Source organism: Neospora caninum, chromosome XII (assembly GCF_000208865.1).
Source record: "Neospora caninum Liverpool complete genome, chromosome XII".
Taxonomy (NCBI): domain Eukaryota; phylum Apicomplexa; class Conoidasida; order Eucoccidiorida; family Sarcocystidae; genus Neospora; species Neospora caninum.
The window spans coordinates 5,918,277-5,942,699 of record NC_018398.1 but is presented as its reverse complement, the minus strand read 5'-3'; the positions used below and the strand labels follow the sequence as shown (position 1 = coordinate 5,942,699).

General features: G+C 56.0%; 3 protein-coding genes across 3 annotated transcripts; 1 reads left to right on the top strand and 2 right to left on the bottom strand.

Annotated features, from left to right (window-relative positions):
- Window positions 1-471: 471 nt before the first annotated feature.
- Window positions 472-9,357, bottom strand: NCLIV_068000 (conserved hypothetical protein; the record flags this gene model as incomplete). The annotated part of the gene is made up of 5 exons (XM_003886352.1): window positions 472-2,742; window positions 3,303-3,705; window positions 4,352-4,426; window positions 4,833-4,900; window positions 5,509-9,357. 5 exons carry the CDS (start codon window positions 9,355-9,357, stop codon window positions 472-474), a joined length of 6,666 nt encoding a protein of 2,221 aa, XP_003886401.1.
- Window positions 9,358-13,270: 3,913 nt separating this feature from the next.
- On the bottom strand, window positions 13,271-16,165 carry NCLIV_067990 (putative G-patch domain-containing protein; the record flags this gene model as incomplete). Its single annotated transcript, XM_003886351.1, has 4 exons — window positions 13,271-13,984; window positions 14,522-14,626; window positions 15,345-15,420; window positions 16,059-16,165. The coding sequence occupies 4 exons, from the start codon at window positions 16,163-16,165 to the stop codon at window positions 13,271-13,273; spliced, it is 1,002 nt and encodes a 333-aa protein (XP_003886400.1).
- Window positions 16,166-17,871: 1,706 nt separating this feature from the next.
- Window positions 17,872-23,411, top strand: NCLIV_067980 (Proteasome subunit alpha type,related; the record flags this gene model as incomplete). Its single annotated transcript, XM_003886350.1, has 9 exons — window positions 17,872-18,003; window positions 19,159-19,270; window positions 19,801-19,899; window positions 20,550-20,677; window positions 20,868-20,940; window positions 21,326-21,392; window positions 22,100-22,155; window positions 22,982-23,025; window positions 23,379-23,411. 9 exons carry the CDS (start codon window positions 17,872-17,874, stop codon window positions 23,409-23,411), a joined length of 744 nt encoding a protein of 247 aa, XP_003886399.1.
- Window positions 23,412-24,423: the final 1,012 nt, after the last annotated feature.

The following is a 24,423-nucleotide window of genomic DNA, read 5'->3' as shown; positions in this document are numbered from 1 at the left end:
CAGGCAGGAATTCCTTTCGACGCGCCAAGAGAGACTGGACAAAGACGGCATTCCCCTCAAGGCGGGGCCTCTGCGTGTCGACTACACGCATGCAAATGCCCCACTCTCCTGTCCAAATCTCGACATGCAAATCTACACTTCCACATAAACAAACATATGCATATATTTACATACACATATATCGACATATATATATATATATATATATATATATATACATATATATACATATACGTAGTTATGCATTCTGAGGCATGCGTATATCGGCAGGTCGTTTTCGCCGTGGGTAGACTTTTCCGGAGGCGGCGCACAGGTGCGTGCCAGGTTGGTTGCCCGTCGTGGTGTCGACAGGCGAGATGCTGTCGCGGTGCCGTTTTTCAGGCGCCAGTTTGGAAAGAAAGCGAGTGGAGTCGAGAATGCGATCCGCCGCGCCGAATCGACTTCTCGAATCCTCCAAACGGTTCGTCCTTCTCACGAAAGGCTCTCTGGAGGAGACGAGCCAGTCTCCGCACCATCTCGACTGCCGCAGGCGGCTGGATGCACGAGTCTCCCGTACTGACGCCTCTCGACCAGCGCCCGGCTGAGCGGCGAGGGTTGATCGTGCGCCTCGAGTCTGCTGCCGAATCCTCTGGGGGCCAGACAACTCAAACGCGTTTCTTCCGTCTCTCGACTAACCTCCTCTCTTCCGCTCGACATGTCTCCACTTTCACGCTGCCTCGAATTCCCCCGAGAACGCCGCGGAGAGTTTCCCGAACCCCGGGCACACACAGCCAATCTGCCACCGTCGCACCTCGCCTCCGGAGGCGAACGAAATGAAGCCTGAGCGTCTTTGGGGCATGCGAAACTTCCGCGGAAACCTTCGCATGCGCTGTTCTCGCCGTGCGAAGCAGAACTCTCTGGCGAAAAGCGATTGTTCTCCACGCAGGGCCCTCGAGACACGTGTCCTTGTCCCGCTCCCGCGAGATCGGCCTTCGTATCGCGTTGCGTGTGGAGCGGATTTCGTTCCGCGTCCTCCCGACGCTCTCCACACGCTTCTGTGAAACTCGCAGAAGACACTCGAGCCTCCGTACACTCGAGAGAAGAAGGGTGGAACGGAGTCGCGTGAAAAGGCGACAGTGTGCGACAGGCCTCACGCTGTCTGGATGGAGTCCGCTCGTCTGCAGGCCTGTTCTCTCTCTCGTCTTTGTGTAGCCCCTTATTCTCGCCCTTATACGAGTACCTCTGCCGGGGACTCGCGCCTCCCAAATTCGCGTGAGTCTCCGGTTGGTCGCCTCCTGCGCGCAACTCTTCCCCCCCGCAAACAGGTCCTCTGAGGCCGCGATGCAGAAGAGCTGTCTCCAGACCCGCGTCTGCCGCCTTCGCAAGCGTCTCGGCCCCACGATCCCTCGCCCGATTCGAGCAACTCGGCGGGTGGACGCCTTGAGGCAAGAGCGCCGCAGCCGTTTGCGGCGAGCCGAGCGAGAGAGGCGGGAGCGAAAACGCGACGGAGAGGCGGTCTCGCTCGCGCGTGGCTCGGGCGGTGTTCCGCGGAGCTCTCGAGACTTCTTCTGCTGCCTCTCGGAGGCTCTCGCCGAGCGTTGCAGAGAGGAAGAAAGGCGCCGAGGGCGGCTCGACGCACGACAGCGCCCCTCCACGGCCCTGAAGAGCTCGCCCGCGTGTCGTCTTCTCCGGAGACGAGAAGGCGAAGGAGGAACTCGACGAAAAGGAGATAGACGAAATGCGGCGGAGCGCAGCTGTACGCGTCAACATTGGAGACGAGACGACCTCAGCCGCCGACGAAAGCGAGGCGAGGTAGTGAGAAGAAGAGAAGGAGGACGACTGCGGATTCCTTGCCCGCTCGATCGGCTCCTCGCCTTTCTTTTGCGTCGCACTCGAAGGCGAGGACCGCGTATAAGACGAGGGCGGGCTCACGTCGTGCTCTGGGGCGAACGTGAGGTCGGGTTTGCCTTCTGTGAGAGCTGCCGCGTGTTGCCTCTCGCCGAATCCCCCTTTCCCACACCGGCGTCCTTCTCTCCCACACGGGTGTCCTTCCGCGCGTGCAACTTTCACCCTCCCTGCCTTCTCTCGCTCTTCAGGCCGCGGCTCCGACGGCGCGATCTCTCTTCTCTCTCCCCCGGTCTCCATCCGTTCTCTTTCTCTCCCTGTGCTCCCTTCTTCCTTTCTCGCTTCGCCTGCTTCTTCAGAGGGAAGAGTACACACTCGCTCTTGCCGTTTGGAAACGGGGATGTTTAGAGCTTGCGAGTCTCTGCGCGAGGCCTCCGTCGCGTCCCGCAGCGCGCCTGCTTCGGCTTCCCGCACAGACGCGCTCTCCTTGCCTTCGCCTTCTTGACCCTGTAAGCCCTCGCGTCCCGCTGCTTCCTTGGATTCGGCTGCCGACTCCGCCCGCTCTTCTGCTCGATCCTGGATGGTCGCCTCGGCAGGCAGTTCCCACGTCGCCCCCTTTCTGTGAGCCTCGCAGTCTCGCCGCCCTCCTCGACTTTCTTCGAAGCGCTTCTCGGACACTTGGTAGATCGACTCGGGCGAAGACTGCCGCCACACGGAATCTGGGGGCGAGGACGGACACGCGTTCCGTGCAGGCCTGTCCGGGGAGGCGTACGAAGGCGACGGGAGCGTCGGCTGAACTGTCCGATTCTCGACTGCTTCCTGGAATGTCACGTGCAAATCGCGCAGGCCGAAAACTGCAATACTCGGATCCGAAGGATCTGCTACTGCTGTCAACGCCATCACCTTGCTCTTGTTCAGCTGCGACGCAGCAACAATCAAACACAAACTTCCACGCATTCACACATACGTATCTGTATACATACATATACATATATATGTATGTATATATATATATATATATGTATATATGCATATAAATATATATATGTATATGTAGAGATATTGTGTATTTCGCCAGATGACTCTACCGCCTCGACATGCGTGCACACGTCCACATCTACAGATATGCACACGTATATATGCGCAGATACTGTCGTTTCTTTCACCTCTGCTTCTTTTTTCTTAAGTACACATATACAAATATACAAGCATAGAAGCATACACTCACAGCAGTCTTCATATATGTAGATGGATATGGATATGTACGCGGTCACAAACTGTGTCTCCCCGAGAGGTCGCCGTATGTCAGTCGAGGGAGCATTCAGAACGGAGTCTCTTTGCCTTTACTTCACTCGTTCCGTCCCGGGTGACTGCTCGTCTGACTTTATCTCTTCGTTTCCTCAATCTGTGTGACTCAAAGAGCTGAGTTTCCTTCTCTCGTTTTGCTTTCTCTCTCCACCGCGCTCCCCGCCTCGGACCTGCTGCACACAAGGACACGGTTCCTGGCAACCACGGCTCGCCTGCTCGTCGGCGCATGGGCCTTCTTTGTGCGGTGCGCTTTGGCAGCCGGTCGCTTCTCGCTTTCTCGCCGCGTCCTCGCTCGCGCCTTCCTCGTGGCTGCATGCGCCGCCAAAGAGCACGACGGCGTGGTCGATGCAGAAGCCGTCTGCCTCGAGGTGCGGCACGACGGCGGGAGGAATCACGATCGAGTAATGAAGGCCCTTTACATCGCGGTTGAGAAGCGCGTTCAGCGACGGCGACGCCTCCACAATTTGGCCGAGCTCGCGGATATCCACGACCCCCCAGCCGTCAAACTGACATTCCGTCAGCAGCGTCAGCAGCGCCCGCCGGCGCTCCTGCTCGTTCAGTTGGGTGCGGTCCCTGAGAAGAAACGCCAAAGGGAAGCAGAGCGTGCGGGCGACAGTCTGGAAGCGGTCGCAGAAGGATCGCAAACGAGAAACAAGAAACGACGCAAACCGCCAAAATGGGAAAGCCCCGGGAAAGGGAAGGAGAGACGCGTGCGAGGGCAACGCGAAGAAAACCGCGCGCTGGACGCCGACAAAAAAGAGGCGGGGAAAAGGTCCAAGGTGAGCCTCAAAAGGAGGGAATGAGACCACACGACGAAGGACAGAGCGAAAGGTGACGGGCGCACGACAGAGGAAGAAAAAACGTGAGGAAGAAGAAAAAAAAACGTGGAAAGGGACACTGCACGACTGCACAGGGATGCTCCGCCCAACGCCAGGGAGAGCGCCGTCAACCCCGGCTCGAAAGAAGGGATTGTAAGACAAGGAGGAAGAGGCGCGCGCATGTCCGCCAACCAAGTCCCTCGATGACGCAGGCTCCGACACAGGTCACCCTGCCGTAATCGTTCCGACTGGCCGTACACACAGTACATGCAGCAACGCTCCGGCGCGAACCAGATGAACAAGAAACGAAGGCTGGACAACTTCCAGCGGATGCTTCCGAAAAACAAAAGACGCGCATCTGTCGGTGGGCGTGCGGCATCCACCGAGTCTCCTTGTCTTACGTTGTCGCATCTTGAATTAAACCCCAGAAGAGAGATGAGTCACTCGAGGACGCATAGCCAGCAACCTTGAACCACCTGGAAAAGCGAGGCAGCGACAAGCAGCAGACAGAACGTCCACGCCGCTCGCCTCCACCAAGAGAGTGAACGGGCAACGCCCCGCCCCTGCTCGCACGTCACACGCCCCGCCTAAAGAGAGACGGGAGGGAAACCGACGATGCAGAGACACGCAGCGGACACACAGACACACAAAGAACAACGAAGAAGAAACGCAGGAAAGAAGAGAAGCAAAGAACGGGCGAAGAAGAGAAGCAAAGAACGGGCGAAGAAGAGAAGCAACGAAAGGGCGAAGAAGCGAAGAAAAGAACGGGCGAAGAAGCGAAGAAAAGAACGGGCGAAGAAGCGAAGAAAAGAACGGGCGACGAAGCGAAGATGAAGGAAAACGAAGTGAAAAAGAGAAGAAGTGAAGCCAAAACGGACATACCGAACCTGACCATCCGCGCGTTCATAGGGAAGCTCTAGCCGGAAGGGTTTTCTCTCGTCAAATAGCTCCTGAAAACACAAAAGCGTGTGTGTTGGCCCGACGCATAAGACTCGTAGCTTTTCCCGAGAGTCACAAGCATCCATTTTCACGGCTCTCTACCTCTCAGTGCAGCAGATGTGAAATCCCCAGATACCGTTGCGCATGTCGTCGTAATGTGTCCACCTCTGCTGCTTTTCACTCTCTATGGAATCTGCACACTGCCATCAAAGATGCAAACTGTATCTTCGCTTCGATTCCCTCTCCCGCTATCGCTTCTCTCCTGTGCCTGTGTTCTCCTTCACGTTGCCTTCTCGTGTGCAATTCGGATCTCTGTGTCTCTGAAGCGGGCGCTCCTTCCTGGCCTTCCGCGTCCCTCGCCCTCCGTTGCGTCCCGTCTCCCTCGCACCTTTACTTGATATCACCACGCCCTACAGCGTTCCGTTCTTTATCTTTCGCGTTGCTGCGTTTCCCATGATTGCGCCCGTCGTCGCCGTCCTTTGTTCCGGCTGAAACACCGACACCCGTCCCCTACGAGGCGCGCTGCGGACGTTTCTGTTCGCCTTGTGTCCCTGAATCTCCACGCCTTTTCTCTCTCTCGGCGAGTTCTCCCTCTCCCAAGCACCTGCTCAAGTCTCACCCGTAACGCCTCCACGAGTTGATCGCGTCCCGGCTCCATGAAGTACTGCAGCCAGGTTCCCTGGAGCGCCGCTTCGTAGTCGTCGTCGTGGAGTCTGTCTTTTTCTCCCAAGCCGTCTTCGTCGTCTCTCTTTCGTCCGCCTGCGTCTCTCTCGCCTCTCTCGCGCTGTCTCTCGTCTCGCTCGTCCTCCGCCCCCACTTGTCGCCCCGGCGCCGGACTGCGCCTGCGTCTAAGCACCTCCGTCGCCCCTGCGGCCTCCGCGGGTTCCCCACACGAACTTCTCCGCGTCTTCTCCCCATTCCGGCTGTTCGTCGCTCCCGTTCTCCCCCCGCCAGGCGCGAAGGGGAACACGCCGCTCTTCTGTCCGAGCTTGCCTGATGTCTCCGTCAGTCGGCGCCGTCTGTGTCGCTCCCAGAGAGCCGAGCCCGCCTGGAAGAGCCTCGTTTGTTCCCCCGACCGGATCTCGCGCCCCGTCATCTTCTTGTACGCTTGCTCCGTGAAAATGTATGAGTAGCGGCTCGGAGAGCCGTAGCCAGGAATGAACGGCACTGCAGGCGAGGGCGTCGCCGAGAAGAGCGGCGAAGCGAGCATGTGAGACGCGCAGCTCGGAGCTGTACGACTCAGCGGAGAAGAACACGACTTTGGAGGCGCCGACCCTTGGGGCCTCCCAGGGCGAGGCGGCGCAAGACGGAAGCGACGACCGTCACCGGAGCCTTCCCCGCGTCCACTCCCTTCACCCCGCGCAGCCTTGGCGTGCCCCGGGTCAGCGCCCACCGGAAAAGACGGCACACGCGCTGGGTTCCTCTGAACGGATCTCGAATGCGTTTCAAGTGGAACCTCTCTGCGGGTTTCTCCGCTTCCACCAGGCTCTGCTCCTTCTCTGTCTTTGCCGGAGTCAGCGGCGGCGGTCACGTCCTCGCCAGGTGTCTCCCGTTCGCGCTGCTGCGTGCGCTTCTCAGCCGTCAAGACCGCGTGTGTGTCGAAGGCCCAGGCCGCGATGCCGAGCGTCTCCGACATGGCGAGAACGAGGGACTCGAGTTGCTTCTGGAGACGCACCCTCTCGTCGATGTTGTAGAAGGAGACGTTGTAGCGGGTGAGGCGAATGCGGCTCGAGGACCAGGGGTACCGACAGGGCGTGACCAGCACTTCGAAGTAGGTGAAGTCGGAGTCTGAGAGGCCTCTAAGTTCGTCTGGGCTGCAACCCGCGAGGGCGTCGGAAGCTCTGCCGGGCGACCGCGAAAACGCGGACGCGGGCGAGAGCGCGTCGGATGCAAAGGGCGAGACGCACGCATCGTCCAGCTCCTTCTCCCGTTCGGAAAACTGGGGAACTCCCTCGTGCAGATGCGAGTGCGCCGCCCGCGCTTGTGGACAGAGGACGCGAACGATGCACCGGCCGTCGTCCTCGCCTTCTTCCTCTCGGCCCACCTTCTTGGAGCCTTCGACCGCCAGGTGTCTCCGCGCAGCCACAGGCGAGGCATCGGGCGAAGCCAAGTCGTCTTTCCCAAAGAGGTGGTCCGCCTTTTCGAAGGCCCGCGCAAAGACGCGCCTGTCCTCTGGGTGGATCCAGGAGTCCAGCGGCAGGCCGATCAACGCGGCGTCTTCTTTCTCCTTGTCGCTGCGAGCGACACACGAGAGCGACTTCTCTCGCTGGCTCTCCTCGAGCGAAGACCCGCGCGAGAGCGGCCGGAACACGTGGTGCTTCAGGGCCTCGTGAGAGCGCGACAGAAGCCTGCGCGAGTCTCTGAGGAGCGCCTTCCACGCGTCGAGCAGGAGCGCGGGCGACGGACACCATCGCCAAAACCCCTTTCGGGTCCCGACAGAGCGCTCTGTTTCAGTCCCGGAAGCGGTGGCGAACGCAGACTGAGAATCCAAGTTGACCGCGCCAGGCGTGTCTGTCGCTTGCCGAGACGGGCTGAGGAGCACCGAGTTCCTCGACCGCAGGGAGCCTTCCGACGAGAGGCTTCCAGACGGATAACTGCCGAAGGGCGCGAACGAAGGGAACCACTCAGTCGCGACTGTCGAAACTGCACCAGTTCCGCCCTCGGACATTACGCTCTCTCCCCGTCCTTCCTTCCTTTCTTCCTGATTTCGCCATGTGTCTCGCGGGGGACTCGGCCTCGTTTCAGCAGCGTCCAGAGGTCCGGCCGCGTCTTCTGTCTCAGCCTCGTTCTTGCCTGGTGAGGAGTCTGTGGCAACCGACGTCCGCTTGAACACGCGGCTGGCGTCACGGGAAATCCACGTGCACTGCCGGTGTCTGTCGGTCAAGGCGACAACGTTGATGCCGCCGGGGGACCAGCACTTGAACAGTTGATCCAGCATGAAGTTCGAGGCCTCCTCGGCTTCTTGCATGCACGCCAGCGCAAACAGTTCCGAGAGAAACACGTCGGCACAAAAAAAGAGCAGGTGGAAGCTCCACCAGAAGAGAGCGCCGAGGAAGGCCCGCGACAGGAGGAACGTCGAGACCGCCGCGACGAAGGAAAACGGGAAGTTCGCCACCGAGCCGAAGAGGGAGGAGAGGAACGAGGGGAGGATGGAGGGAGAGGCGGAGAGAGAGGCGGAGAGAGAGGCGGAGGGAGCCGGCGAAGAGGCCAGCGAGAAGACGACGTACACGAGCGTCGAGGCGAGATGGCAGAGCAGGCGCGTGTGCGTAGGCAGCACCCACTGGTCGGTTTGGGGAAGAACAAGGATAAGTCCTGAGGCAACGAAGATGTGGACGGACTCGGGGAAGGGGAGCGATTCGCGAAGAGGAACCAAGCGTGGTGACGTTGACACGAGCAAGATCCCAAAGAGCCCCGTGAGCAAATTCGACACCCACTTGAGGCTCTTGGAACAGCACATCGTTGCTCCGACGCCAAAGATCCAAAAGACGCTGAACGCCAGGCAGACGGCTGCGGCTTTCCACGACGCGTGAAATAGCCCAGAGAGAAGGGCCAGAAGCACAAAGAGAAAGGCGCGGTGGCGATACACGCGAAGGACTTCAGGGAAACGGCACCGCTGCATGTCTCCGGCTGGGGCCACCGACCACTTGAGTAGGAGACTGGCGACGGGCTCGAGGAGAATCGACAAAAAGGAGACGTCCGGCTGCTTTACCACGGAGAAAAACCGCGAAAGGTAGTCCGAGAGCGTGTAGCAGATGGCGCTCTCGACGGCGGGCGTCTTCTCTCGGTACTTGTGTCGGTTCAGGCGCGGGCGACTCGGACTCCTCAGCCCCGGTGAGAGCCGCATGGATTCCGAGAAAAAACGAGAGTTCACTTTCGTCGGCTGCGCAAATGCCGGCGACGGAGGAAGCGGCAGAGTGAGCGGGGAAGGTCGCCGCACGCCGACCGCCACATCCAACGGAGTCGCGCACGGGCAACTCGCATTTCGTCGACGGGCGTCTTTGCGCCGAGAAGGAGTGCCCGGTGCGCCCCTGTCGCCTGCTTGGCGTCCACTGCCGTCAACGCCAGCATCTTCTCGTGCTTCGCCGCGGTCTATCCACGGCGCCCCGCCCACCCTCCTCGCGCCGCCGCGTCCTCGTCTCTCCCACTGTGCAATTTCTTCGCGGCAACTCCGCGAATTGAACCCTCCTCGGTGCCATCTGGAGTGCACTGCGGTGGGAAGGAGAGGCGAGGGGAAATTCTGACTCCCCCGCGGCTTCGACGAGGCAGGCGCGGCTCGGAAGACTTCTGGAGCGGGGGGAGACGAAGAAGAAAACTGGAAGTTCGGCACCTGCAGCAGCGGCTGAGCGCCTTCCGGTCGGGGGGGTAGGGGAGAGGAGGCAGGGGTGTTGGGCTGCTGGCGAGAAGTCCCATCGCGTCTCACCGCCCCACTGTGTGGGGATGACGACGGCAACCGGGTTTGAGTCTGCATTTGAAAGTCCATGCCGTACCTTGCAGTTCGGTCTCACTTTCGCCACGCCTCAGGCGTTCACCTGTTCTCACGTGAAACATACACAATCCCGCTTCGCACTTGGAAACTTGCCGGCGCTGGGAAGGAAGAACGGACACCGGAAGAATGCACGAGCAACGCGCACCAGAACGCGCAGCGAAAATCGGGGGAACGTTCGTGGATGGCAAAAGATCCTGGACCGGTGTCAACGTGCGGTGTACAGACAGCTGCGTGGTCATGGGTGTCCCGGGCTGGACCTACTCTGACACACACGCACATGTACACACATATATATAAACGCACTCAGGCGCGGCGCGGAACCGACGAGGAAGGCTCTAGCCGCTGTTCAAACACACACCGGAGAAATCGACGAGGTCGTCGCCCCTACACGTAAGTAGACACGCCATCATGGGGGGAGGGGACGAAATCGACGGTTTTCAGGGTTTTGAAGCACCGCTGTTCGAGGGGTTCGCCCGCCGCAAACAGTCGAAAACTCCACAGCGAGAACCGGTGTCTTTCCCTGAAATGCGACGTGAAACGAACGCAGAGCAACATTCCAATGTCTACTGCGTGAAAATCGATGTTTCCTTGTCAACGTGACTATCGATCCCCGTTGAGGCGCGCGCAGCTCGCCACGCGGACCGGGGCGAAATGGCGTCGAAGGACAAAGAGACCAAGGTTCTCGCGCGAGAAGAGGAGCCCAGTTTGCGGCCAGCAACGTGGAATACGGGAAAGAATTCAGAGCAGGTAGAATTGCGAACTTTTTTAGTTCCCGGCAAGGCCCTAGCGCCCGTTGCGCGTGTCGAGTCTACCCCTCTCTCTCCTGCGGGCCCGGCGCGGGAGGACAGCAAGCAGTCAAGGAACAGGAGAGGTGCTGTCACCCTTCGTCCCTCAGAACCGCTGCCTCAATCGTATGAATTCCGAAAACAATTTTGACGCACATGCAATGCGCTCTCTCGTGCGACGCTCTCCGAGCGCCGACCGTCCCTCTCCTGCCGAACGAACCGTCGCAGGGGCGGGAAGAAGACCGCGAGCGGTGAACTGACCTAGCAGATCCGCGCGAAAGTCGACGAGAAAGGTCTGAGGATTAGCAGACTCGCCCGAGAAGCGGCAAACAATTCGCAGAAAAGAAAGGAACCGCGGGGCGAAGGAATCGAGAGCTCTCCAAATGGTGCGTCGCTCTCGGAACCGACAGAGAGGCGTGTGAGCAGGCAGCTTCTGTCCGCGGCTGCGTGACGCGCCGCTCTCTGTCGCTTTTTTCCTAGCGAGCAACGAGAGAAGGCCTTGACGGTTGAGAGCGGCGGGAGCAGCGATGAACAGCGGAAAGGGATTCTCACTACAAGAAACCGTGTCGAAGTGTGTCTCGAATCAACAAACCGGTCAAACACTGCACATGATCAGCTAGCAACGTCCCAATCTTCCCCGCCTCGTCTCCCCTGCAGGTGTCGCGTCTCTCCGGCTCGCGCAGCCTGGATGGGTGAACTCGCCTCGAGAGTGTAGCCCCTCTCTCCACATCGAGGCAGTCTCGGGGGGGGGGGGGGGTTTAGGGTTAGGGCAGAAAAGAGAGCTCGAAAGCCGCACAGGACGCGCGAAGACAAAAGAAAGGGCCAGCTGAGAGAACCTCGACAAAAACAGGATTCCTTGAAAGGCGAAAAAGAGCCCACGGACAGTTAGAGGAACCCCGCAGCTCTTCGCTACGACACACGTTCTGTCTCCCCCTCGACGCGCGTGCGCGCGCCTCGCGTTTGCGAGTTGCGCTCTTCCGTTTCTGGTTCCACTTGCCTACTCTCCTTTCTGGCTTGCGTTCATGCACACACATTTAAAGCGAAGCGAGGGACGGAGATCGAGGCTCGAGTCCCGTTTTTCGTCAGGGGGGCAACAGCCCGCAATTCGCCTGCAGACCGGCCGTTCGCGCACATGCTAGACAGTCGCAATACACTTCACAGAAGAGACCCGACGCGCCAAGTGGCGGGGCGCGTATTGAGGACGAAGAGTCGCCGTTACGAGGGCTGCAGCGAGGTTCACACCCTTTTTAGAAACGTGGCCGTTCATAGACGGAGTGCGGCTGTGGACGCACGTGGGAAGAGAAAGCAAGTGAAGAACAGGGAGAGAGAAACAGCAAAGAGTCGGAAGGACGCACAACAAAACGCCAGACTCAGATGCAACGATGGGCGTTGTGTACATCGATGCATCCACCCGACGTGTCTGTGTTGCGTTTTTTGACACGCCCCTTCTTAGGTTTCCCGCCAGGTTAACCGTTCCTGTCAGCATCGCCTCGCGTCTCTCCTTGTGGATCCTTCTCGATTTCTGTCGTCGTTTCGTGTCGTCCCTGGGAGGGGCGGCCCGGCCGGTGATACGCACACACCGTGAAAGCACGGACACAAGAGAGAGAGAGAGACGACAGCTCCACACGCGTTTTTGACCTGTTCTGGGCTCCGGCGCCGAAGCGGCGAAGAGGGCTCGACGGGGACGGGGACGGCGAGTCCCCTCTCATACATAAAGCCTCACGCACCCCTTCGAGGTGCGGCTTTGTGGAGAACCCCGCACTCTGTTTTAGGCAGTTTTCCTCCCCAACAACGCGACAGAATCCCGGGGGGAAGCCAGGGCAATCTCCCAAGCACCCTCCAGCACGTTTCGGCGAACGCCAGGGAGTTCCAGTAAACCTCTCACCGTTCCCTAGAGGCAGCTGCGAAGCACAGAGCCAAGACCGGCTGTCCACGCAGGAATACAGCCACTTCCGGTGCCTTCTTGAAAACTGTTTGGAGTTTCGAGATAGAAAGTAACGTGGACCACTCTCCATCCTGCTTCAACAAAGTGCAGAAATAATAACGATGGGGCGGCGGGCACGCGAGGATCTTGTATAAAAACGTACACTTGCAGTTACTCAAAGTTACACAGCTTCTCGGCAAGTAGGTAACAAGCAAGCCGCCAATACACACCGAAACAAAGAGTCCCAAGAGAGCGTTCGCCTCTGTGCGCCAGCTGGACCTCGGCGGTAAAAAATGGGGGGAGACGTGAAGGGAAAAGCTCCGTAATCAAATATGATTTTACCGCAAACGCCTCTAAGCGTTCGACGGTGAAGACCACACACGTGACGGCCTTCTCACAGAAGCTCTCCGAAGGCACGGGCGGTCCGTCAGGCGCCGCAAACGCCCGTTTTTGCAGCCTCCGATGCCTGCCTCTCTACACGGCTCTTGGTGGCTTTCTGAGCGGCCGAGAGCGAGAGCTGGAAGTACAAAACGACTCGAACGGCCAAACCGAAACATCGTCGGAAAGCGGCTGCGCCTGCAGTTGCGTGGTCCCCCCGTTTATGGCTCCAAAAGCGGGAATCTACAAACATACAAAACACGCATGCACCCTGTGTGCGCAGTCGCCCGTAGGTATGCATGTATCTCTGTATACTTCGTGCTTCACCTGAAAGCCCATTCGGGTGTAGCTCTGTGAAGCCTAAAACTGTGTAAAGGTGACATGAGAAAACACTAAACCCTAAATCGTAGCGCCCGATGTGAGTGTGCCTTCAAGCGCCAGCAAACACGCGAACGATCACAGAAAACGCGTTTGTTGTGTCGGCAGACCGTTTTGGTCTTCACTGGAAGGGTACACTCAAAGCAGAACAGTTTTACAGGCTCGTGAGAGCGCGACAACAAAAGTGGTAAATGGAGAGAGGAGAAAAAGACAAGAACTCACAGGATGAATAGGGTAAAAGACGACTAGACAAATGACGCTTCGTTTTTTAAAACACGTCATACGGGCAAGCGAATAGCCACAGCCCTCGACCGTCTCTTCCTGTTGATTTGCAGGCGGCTTCCCATCCGCATGCAGCAGAGAAAAAGTTTGAAATGGAAAGCATTCACTCCTTCCCAGCGCCGTGGCCCGTCGCCCCTCAGTCAAGTCCTCACCGACCGCTCTCTTTGTGTTTCTTCTTTTTCTTCTTCTTTTCTCTCTGCTCGTCCTCTCCTCTCTCGGCTACACCTGCTTCGTCATCTTTCCCGTCATCCTCAAACACGTCTGTTTCTTCTCGCGCTTTCTTGTCCTTTCGCCTTCTCTTCTTCTCTCCGACGCAAACAGTGTCTCCTTCTTCGTCCTTCCCGCTTTCACGCTCAGCATCGCGGTTTTTCTTCCTCTTCTTTGACTCCTTCTCTGCCTCGTGATGCTTCTCGCTCTCTGCCTCCACGGAAAACGCATCTCCGTATTCCGTCTCCTCTTCTTTTTCATCGCGCGCACTAGCCTCGCTCTTTTTCTTTTTCTTTTTGTCTTTCTTGCGGGTTTCCAGCGACGCCTCCTCGCGGTCCGTGGGGTCTCTGGCTCTTGCGCTGCCCGACGCAAAGGAAGGCGGAGAGGAAAAGGCTTTCGAAGCAGACGGAGACGCCTCAGACAAACTCGAAGGAGTCTCTGCAGCCGTCGACTCCTCCTGAGACGTCTCACTCTCTTCGTCGCTGTCAGCACACCCCACACTGCCTCCGGGTGTCTCCGCCGAGCCTTTCTGCCTGGCGAGCTTCTGAGAGACACGCACTAAGGACCGCCGTCGAAAGCGCCCGCCTCCGCCGTCCTCGTCCTCGACCCCGCTGGAGTCGGAGTCAGAGTTGCTCGCGGAGGCGTCACGCGCAGCCTAGCACGCAGCGAAGCAGAAAGAAAAGGACAGAAAACCGAGACGCCAGGTGAGGTCAAAGACGCCGTGAAGAAACAGACACAGCGCACGATCAAATGTCGAGAGAACAAAGTGCACGCTCCGGGCGGGCAAAAGAAAAAGACGATACGAGACACTGCCTCGCAGTTCTGCATTCGCAGTGAAGAATCTGTTCACACAGAAAGCCTCGTAGAGACAGGTATCCATGGATCAGCATGCAGCGCGATGTACCCCGGGGCAGATCAGGACAGACAGGTACAAAGAGGCATGCAGAGGTATATAGAGAGCGACAGAGAGATACGGATAGAAATGCAGAAAGCAATACACTCATACACATGCATATACATACATGCATAAAACGAGTATGACTGTGTCCTTCCGCAGTGAGTTTCGTTCTCGCGGGTTGCGTGCGTGTGCCCGAGAGCGAAGACAAACGATCTCTCGCGCGAGCAAGGACGGCTGCGGCGGATTCTCGTGAACTCTCGTTTTTGAAGCGTCCTTCGCCGGTTCGTCCCTTACCCCATTGCTGTCTTTGAGCTTAGCAGCCATGGAATTGTACAGCCCATCCCACCAGTTCTTCCACTGGTCTTCGCCCTTCGTCTCGCTGGCGTCGGAATGCCCGAGCTGCGCAGAAAGGAGAACGTGGAATCGTTCCAGATCTTGAGAAATCGCGCAAAAACGAATCGCCCAGACAGATCATCATGCGAATAAACGAACAGCCTGGAGGCTCCGGCCAATTCATTTGTATGTATGTATGTATGTATATATATATATATATACATACATCCAGGTGGAGGTGTGCATATGCGTGCACGCAGAAACAGATAAAGCGATTTAGCGAGGGGGATGGATACAAGTGGATAAGTGGATGCATATATGCAAGCTGATATCGATTTCCTCACGCACGAGGGCTTGAGACAAACAAGCGATTTGTACCTCACGGCAACGTGTTTTCACTTTCTCCTTGTTGCTCTTCGTTGCGCTCTTTACCTAATGCGCGCTTTCTCTGGTGACAGTGTGTTTGCCTTGGCTCCTCCCGTACACATATCCGTTTCGTCCCCCGAGACCGTTTATCTCTCCTCTGGCCTTTCCTCCGACCAGGACGTCGCTCCTCATTTCCGTACCCCGCTTCTTCCAATGCCTCTATCGATGCACACATGCATATATGCAAACATAAACCTATATACATACATATGCATAGATGTCCCAACGAACATCCATCCTTAGATAGATACAGGTATTGCTTTGCTGGCCTCTTGCGTCGCCGGCACTGCGACTTTCAGATCGGCTCCCGCTGTGGCGACTCGGGCAAATGCATTTTCTTTTCCGGTTCTCCGCTTACCCCAACATTCTCCTCGCGACGTCTGATCTGAAGACAGTCCGTGCGGCCGGTGTTCTCTCTACCCAAGCCCTGGCCTCTGCAGAAAACGAGTAAAACCTTCAGGATTTCACCGGTGTCCCTGAGGCGGCAGTTGTCTCAGCGAGAAAAAAGGATGAAAAGCGACACTCTCTGGGAAGAGAAACACGATTCCACTGAAGAATCCGTGTAGCTGCGCATAGAGAGCGCTACGGAGCGGGTACACAGAGACGAAGAGATTGCGGGAGAGGAAGAAAGCCTCTCTGCATTGAAGAGTCATGCCTCAACTTGTATCTGTTTCCATACGTGTGCGTGTGTGCTTATAGACGGATATATACGTGTACTTGTCTGGTTAGAACCGGTGGACAGGTTTGCACGTCTCTCGAGAACGAGAAGTTTTCGACTGCACAGACACACATATGCGTTCCCTGCATGTCGTTTTCGGCGCAAGCATTTCGAGGGAAAGAGGCGCGTGAACACAACAGCGGCGCTGAAGTTTCTCTTCCCCTCCATCGCTGCGGAGAACGAGGTAGGAAGGAAAATCCCGGAGCCGGGGCAGGAAACAGTGGAGCGCGAGAGAGACAAGATAAAAAGGAGAATCAGGAGAGCCTCGTTGAGAGAGCAACGGGATGAAACCGAGAGAACGAGAACGCTCAAACAGGGAGAAAAGAAGGAATATAACGAGAGGGGAAAACTCACTCTTCCCATCCGAATTTCTTCAGAATGGAGGCTCCGAAGGAAGAATGAAAGGGACGGGACTGCACGCCGCTCCCCTTCAGGAGACGGTCGTAGAATTTCTTCGACATTCTTCAAGAGCCTGGAACGCGGATCGCGCTTGGAAACGACAAGGACGGAAGTTCGCAAAGCGAGAGCGATTGAATTCGAGCAAACCGGAGACAGAGAGGGCGAGACAGGGAACGACGCCTGCCGAGAGAGAGAGACGCTTCGCCAGCAACGCGAACGAGGCTGGACGGCGCCTGAATGTGACTCCAGCTCCGCGATGCAGAACAAGCAAGATATCTCTGTAAACTAAAATCGAGTAAGGTCGAAACACGGCGCAGCGAAGCGAAAGAAGAGAGCCCTCCGGCGGGGTTTTCAGCGGCACGGAAGAAAAGGCCATCCAGAGGTAACCACGACACAGGCGGAAGGGTGAGGGATTTGGAAGAGAAAGACGGAAACTGGGCAAGAAGGCGAAAGGCCGTAGCACGCGAAAACGAATCAGGTTGAGAAGACGACGTCGTGTCGGAACAACATGGAGGGAAAGGTGCGAAGCCGTCGTGGAGAAGGATGGTGAAAGAGCGGTGTATTCACGGAGAAAGAGCATGCGACGAAACAGAAGACGGAAAACGAGGAGAAGGAGAAAGAAGGCAAGGAGAGAGGATCTTCTGGGACCACGCGAGATGCGAGGCCACGAAAGAGCGAGAAAAACAAAGGCAGAGTGGGGTTGAGTATCGTCGGCCCAAAAGAGCATACAGGCTGGTCCACAGGCAGGGTGGAGAGAGAGACGGCTGGGGCGAGTCTTTGGAATCGGTTGTAAAAAGCGGGAAGACTCAAAGGCAGCGTTTCGCGGCAGCCGAACGTAAAGCGCCGGCAAACTTTTCTTGCATGCCCCGTGTTTCGTGTCGATTGAGAGAGACGGCGAATTCGCCGCCCCACCACATGGGCTTTTTATTTGGGAAAACCGAGGGGAAGAAGAAACTGGATCTCGCGTGGACATAAGGGAAAGCGCCGCTCTCTCAACAATCCCCCTATGTTTCGCCTCTCCGTTTCCTGTTTTTAATCCGCTGCATGCAGAGAGACCACGCGCTGAGAGAGAAGGCCGCGCACTTTGTGTGTGTCGCGGTGGTTCGCACGCTAGGCAGCTTCAGAGGGGGGAAGATAGATCAAGCGTGCCGCGCAAAGGACTAGCGCAGAAAATCCGAGAAGACGGCATGTGGCCGTTGCGACATTCTTTCTCCGGTGTGCAAAGAGAGGTTCTCTTGTTTTAGAACGTTTGCGCCTCTTTCGAAAACGAAACGCGCCGGCTCCGTTCCTCGTTCGAAGAGCGAACGACCTTTTGGCCACAGGCTGCGTGTCCAACACACACCACATACACACACTGTTGCCGTCAAGACGAGAGAAGCGAAGAAGCGGTAGCCCCTTCTTGTGTCTTCTGTCTCAGCTGGAAGTCTGTTCGATCTTCTCTTTCAGAAGAAAAATAACTCGTTACCACGAAGCTGTCTCCGTTTTTCTCGCCCCTTTTCACGGCACCTCCTCTCTGTCCTTGCGCCTCGATCTCTTCCCCTCCAGTCTTCCTTTCCACTTGTGTCTCTTCTCCATTCTTCTGCTTTCCACGTCTCTTTCCTCGCCAAAGCAAATCTCTTCCTCGTGGTTTTCTGGTCTCGTTCTCGCGCCTCCGTCTGGTGCCCTCGACTCTCCGCCTGCCTTACCGGATCGTGTGCGTCTTCTCGCTCTCGCACCCTTTCTCTTTTTCTCCACTTTTCCTCTTCTTTTTCCCCTTTTCCTCGCCAAGATGTATCGCAATCTGTACGACACGGACTGCATCACTTGGAGCCCTCAGGGGCGAATCTTCCAAGTCGAGTATGCCATGGAGGCGGTTAAACAAGGCACCTGCTGTGTCGGTCTCCGTTCCGATACTCACGTGGTAAGCTCAAAGTTCTTTCTCTTCGAAGCCTCATGCTTGCCTCACGCTAAGATCCTCTGGAGTCTCTCTCGCTCCGAAAGAGAAGGCACCGCTGTCTTTTCGTCGTCCGTCTCCTTTCTTCTGTGTTCCGAGGAGTGATAGACGCGTGCTCTGGATAGGCGAAGGGGGGGGGGGGGGGGCTGAAACAGCGAAAGAGACGAAACAAGAGAGATTGCGGGAAAGGGAATGGATGGGTACTCTCGAGGCAGCAGATCGTCGGGGAAAATGTTCGCTCTCTTCTGCCGTCTTCCTGGGTTTCATCTTCTCTCCCCGTCTTGGTTATCCTCGACTCCTCGCACCTCCCCTTCTGTTCTGCTTGGACGCTTTCGATTTGAGAAAAAAGACAGATAGATCTCCTTTCTTTCCTCATTTTAACCTTTCTTCGGGGTGACCTTACGCTTTCAATCCAGAAATGCGCCGTCGCGCTTCTCTGTTGTGCTCTCCCCGGCCTCTGGCGGCCGCGCTCTCTCTGTCGTCGCCGTTACGCGCTCTTTCTTTAGATTTCCCACTTCTACTCCGCTTGTGGTGTGGCGACTATTTCCGTATCGCGCTTTTTTTGTTTCTGGTGAAAGGGCCGTTCGTCGCGGCGATGCGCCGTTTTCCCTTTCGTTGCGTCTCGCACCGCTTCTCTGTCATCTTTGTGGCATCCGCCTCGGTGCACGCTTCTTCGCCTGTTCTTTCTCGTCTCCGCCCCCCGTTTTGCCTCTCGTCTTTTGTCTCCCTACCCGCTGGGCACTTCTTCCCTGATACCCTTTTCCACCGTGAAACGCTCTCCTGCACATCCTTCACCCTTCCTTTGTCCTCGTTCTCTCTTCTTTCCTCCTGTTCTCTCCTCCTTCCGGTCGATCTCTCCTCTTCCCTGTCGTTGGTCTTTCCTCCGTCTTGTGCTCTCCTTCTCCCTCTCGTTCTCTCTTCCTCTCGTTCTCTCTTCTCCGTTCTTCTTGCCGATGTTGTTTCGCTGCTGGACTCTGGTGATCTCGATCTGTCCCGCTTGGCAGCCCCTGCCGTTTCGCGTGCTGTCTCGCTCCGGAATACGTATCCGTGTCGTGTCTCATATATTTTGTGCCGCCCGTCTTTGCTTTTTTTCGCTCTTTTCCGCGCCTCCCCTGCATGCAGGTTCTTTGCTCGCTCAAGCGCTCGGTCTCAAAATTCGCAGGCCACCACCAGAAACTCTTCAAAATCGACGATCACGTGGGCGTGGCCATGTCGGGCATTACTGCAGATGCAAGTGAGGATCTCCACAAAAAAACAAATGCGTCTTCCCGCATATCTTGTCACCAATGTCTACAGATTTGCTGTTTCTGGTTCTGCGTCTGAGTCGGGGCATTTAGGGCTACCAACAGACATCTATGTTCACCCGTGTACGAAGGTGGCGAGTCAGGAGTGACGAGTTCTGTAAAAATTAGTAGAAAGGGACAAGCTATCCGTGTAATGAATAGGTTCAGAGCTAAAGAGATAAATCACTGCACAGAGCCATGAGGCTCCATTCCCAGAAAGAAGGGCTGAGCATGAGACGGTCCGTTCGAGGTTCGCCTCGCAAACCACGCATATGTACATCTACAACTATGGAAGCGCGTGTATCGTGCGCCTTGCCCCTAAGCCGTACATAAATCGCTAAAAGTCACATATATATGTATGCTTTTGAGACGAAACATAGAGGGGAGTCTGAGTGCAGCAGTGAAGATGGTGTGTTTCTTGAGATCGTGAGAGTGTTGTCGAGTTTTGTTCGTGGATTTTGTCTCGTGTTTCTGTTTTCAGAGGTGATAAGTAACTTTATGCGCAACGAGTGCTTCCATCACAAATACGTGTACGACGCTCCGATCCCCGTCGGGCGTCTCGTCCTCATGGTTGCCGACAGTAAGCGAGAAGATTCGAAAACTCCACGAACCTCTCCAAAGCCCAGTTGGCTCGCAACCCGCGCAGGAGCAAGCCGAGACACACCGCGGAGGCATGTCGTTCCTGTTTTGGGTTCATCTCTCAGTTTTTTATTCCACTTTTTCGAATTCGAGGCTTTGAGATTTGCTAGTTCTTTTTGTCGCCGTCTCGGGCACCCACTTGGTTTTCCCGGTCCTTCATGCTCTCTCCTCTTTGCGATGTCTTCTCCGCTTACCCCGTCTCTTCCTCTCTTCTACTTTTCTCGCTTCTGTTTCTCTGTTCCTCCTCCCTTCACCCCCTCCGCTCCTTCCTCTGTTCCTTCTTCTCTCTTCTTCCTTCTTCGCTTCTCCTGTTCCGTTTTACGTCCTCTTGTTTTCTGTTTCGCGCTCGAGAGGCGTGCCGTGGGTGACGGGCCGAGGCGCCGAGCGAGACGCGCACCTCGCAGCAAGTCGAGACGCTGTGTGCCTTTCTGGGCCCTTGCCTTCGAGCGCCTCGCCCTCTGTCGGCGGTCCTCGCCAGTCTCGCAAAACCGGTAAAGACGCGACGCACGACGCAGGCCGCAGTGCGCGCGCTTCGCCTCTCGCCAGCCGTCCCGCTGTCCATGCGTTCCCCGTGCGTCTTCTCCGTTTCAGAGTCGCAAGCAAACACGCAAAGGAGCGGCAAACGCCCGTTCGGCGTCGGCCTCCTGGCCGCCGGCTTCGACGACGCAGGCCCGCACCTCTTCGAGACATGTCCCTCTGGAAATTATTTCGAATCCTACGTAAGCCAAGAAGAAAAAAACCCAGAAGAGTCCCCCCCATCCCCCCCCCATTCTCTTCAGACTGCCCCACAGTCTCGCTCGCTGCCTCGCTCTTCAGCTGTCTACACCGAGACTCCACGTCCCCCGCCGAGGTGTACGTACACCGCGTGTGAAACAGAGGGGCGGTTTCCGTGTGGTTTTGCACCTGCAGGCCATGGCGTTCGGCGCGCGATCCCAGTCCTCGAAAACCTACTTGGAGAGAAACTTCGAATCGTTCCCTGGACGTGAGTTGCTGGTTTGCTGTGTTTTGTGCATCTTGCATCTTTCGCGTCTCGGTGCGGCACGTCTCCGCGTTCTCCTTCTTTCTCTCTCCCTTTTGTTCCGTTCTGGTGGGGTATTGTGTTTCGTCGCCTCTCTGGCTTTTTCCCTGTTCCGCCGCGCTGTCAAGCATTGCCTCGTCCTTCTCTTCCCCCTTCGTGTCTTTGCTCCCGGTACCTCTCCGCCTCTCGCTTTCTTTGTGTCTTCCTGCGTTCTCTGCCTCCTCTCATTTCCTCAAGACCGGGAAACGCGAGAATGAGGTTCGGCAGGAGCATCAGCCGCGTACGATGCACGCGGGGTTTCTCGGTCGTGCTGAATTCCAGTTTTGTCCTCCTTTTTCTTTCTCTTCAGTTTCCCCCGAAGAGCTGGAACTCCACGCGATGAAGGCTCTGAACGCCTCCCTGGCTGCCGATGCTGAGTGAGGAGTGCCGCAAGAGAATTGCGTTTCCCCACTGCGACAGAAACGCGAAACGCACGAATCCGGGCTGCGACGCAGCGCCTTTGCGTGCCGCCGAACAAGCGCAGTGGACGCAAACACATCTCTGTATTTACTGTTACACCTGCACGCTTGCGTGCACTATCTATCTATCTATCTATCTATCTATCTATATATCTATATATATATATATATATATATATATAGAGAGAGAGAGAGAGAGAGGGCTGTGTGTGTGTGTGTATTTGAATGTGTGTTGCCTGCCGTTATTGTTTATATTTTTGTTGGAGCGTTCCCTTCATGCTCCACTGAGGCTTCCGTTCCGTCCGCGTTTTGTCATTCGTGTGGAGATCTAAACATCTGGATCTTTGGCGTGCATGCACCGACGAATATTTGCAGCTGCATCAACCGCGTGGACGTGTCGCCAGCAAAATATATTCACAAAGGCCGATGAACAAGTGAATGAATATTTCGATAGACAGGCACGTTTCTGTATTTTGAGACTCACATACATCCAGCTGTCACGCGTTTCTTGACGCCCGTATGCGTTTCCAGGGTTTTCCCGGTCTGTTATAGAGGCGATGCTAGGCCGAGGAGTGAGAGAGACGGGTGAATATCGACGGACAGGGAGGAAAATTAGAGACGCTTTTGCGCATCCATGTCGGTTGTTCTCGCTCGGTGTTACACAGGTTGACAGCAGACACCGTTTCGATGGCGATTGTTGGAAAGAACCAGCCGTGGAAGGGTAAGTCTCTTTTTTGTTTGCGCTGCTCTTCTGGCTTCTTTTGTCTCCCTGCTTTCTTTTTTATGCCGCTCCGCCTATCCTACTCTGTCCGTGAAGCCGTCCCTCTGCCCCCGTCCCCTCTCCAGGAAAATGCGTAAAAACCCTGGACTTCTCCGTTGTGGGGGCTGTGTCGTTTTTGCTTCTTTCCCACGCTATCGTCATGCTCTTGTGTTTGTTTACTTTTGCTCGCCTCTCGTGATCGCAAATCGTGAGCGTGAATCGGGTATTTATTCAAGTCCCGCCCCCAGCGGGGAGAGAAATATCCCCCTCACGTATGCAGTGGCGTCTCTCCTTTCCTTCCTTGGATTTTCCAAGTGAAAGACTGGCGGGTGTGGAGGCGTCCAGGAGGATATCCGAAAAGCTTCATACGCCGAGTGCTTAAATTGAAACGCTGCTCTCCTGTCGAGCGCGTTTCAAGTTTTTCCCGTTAATCTGCACTCAAGCTTGACAGAGACGGACATGCCTAATTCATCGACGTGCTCACCCCACTGTTCCAGTTTGTTCATATATATATATATAGTGGTATTCATGAACGCTGCTATTATGTATCTATAAATGAATATATATATATATATATATACTGTGTAGGTACAGTCTGTTCGTCAGTGTCTCGGAGTTTATTCTTCTGCCCATTCTTACTCACTACTTGACGTTTTGGGAAGACACCAGTCTTTTTCGGATCTACGTCTCTTTCTCCCGTTGCCGCTAGTTTGGGATCCGTTTGTGCTTGGTTTGCTGATGCGATGGCGGCGCGTTTCGGTTCCTGCTCTGTTCTGTTTCGCCTCAGAATTGTCCCTTGATGAAATCCAAGCCCTCCTCGACAAGATGAATGTAAGCAACAACGGCCTGGGTAGTTTCGTGGGCGTCTGCGTTTCGTTTCTCCTCAAATTTGCCTGCTTCTGCGTTCGTCACCGCCCTTCTCCCTCTCTCGCCGCTGTTTTCCAGTTCTCGCTCGGGTTCGGTCTCCTGATCGTTGCTTTTCCGCGCAGCCTCAGTCTTTTCTCCTCTCGCTCTGTTTCCATGTCGACTACGATTCTACAAATACACGGACAAATCTACATATATATGTGGTTAAATGAATGCATCTATGCACATAAATATTTGGCATATAAGTGTATGTGTAGTGTATATACACCGTTCATTGGGATGATTGCTTTGTTTTGCAAATTCTGCTTTGTGTTCAGGTGGAGCCCAGTGGCGAAGACGTCCAGATGTGAGCGTGCCGAGAAGGCTGCGCTGTTTTTACACGAACGAGGGCAAACTCGATCGAGGGAACTGAAGAGCAAGCATGGTGGAGTCCGCTAAAATTCCCTCGGTTTCCTTTGCGTCACTTCGCGAAACGAAAGATGGCAGTGGTCTCTGTCGCTCACCGCTTTTGGTTGGAGTGTGTTCGCGGTTTTTCAATTTTGCTTTTCGCGTGAAAAGGCATTCGTGTAACCCCTCCCGAGTGTCTGATGGCATGGCAGAAAACAAGTGTAGCTGTACACAAAAACGCGCGAATATCCGCTTTTCTCGGGGGCGTTCAGGGCGTGTCGAAACGGTGAACCGCCACAAGGCGTGCAGAGCATTCGTTTTTCCTGGGACGCAAGAGTCTCCTCCTCATCTGTACGCACTCCAAAATGTGAAAGTCGCTAGAGTGAATCGACACACCTGTACCCATAGTTTTGACGACAAAGTGATCCCTGGAATGTATGAAGAGACACGGCCTTAATTCTTAGATTTTGCAATTAGCGGTCTTCGCGACAAACGCGCACGCACCACCCAGGCGTACATACACCCCGAGCTGTGCTGTTGGCGGGATCGGTGCGGAGCGGCCCCGTGAAACTCTCAAAAAAGCTGGGGAGACAAAACTGCCACCAGGCTGTTCAAGGCGACACACTCTTCCTGGTTGCCTCGGGATGTTGACCACGCGAAGGCCTTCTCTGCACTCGACGAACGCGTGCACCTGGACCTAATCTTCGTGGGATGATTATTTCGCTCCTAAAGACGCTCCTCGAGGCGCACCAATTCGCAAATCGGAAACCCTTTCTTATTGGCCACGCGATTGGAGCCAACAATCTAGGCAAACATGTCCTGTGACCACTTTAGGCGAAATCATCTTTACCGAACGTGAGCGGAGTTTTAACGTTTTCCCTAGACGGCCCACGTCTTGTGTGTGAACACAGCGAAAACGTGTCTAGGTACCGAGGTCCTCATGGCAACGCCACAGATAAGCTCCAATGATTTCTT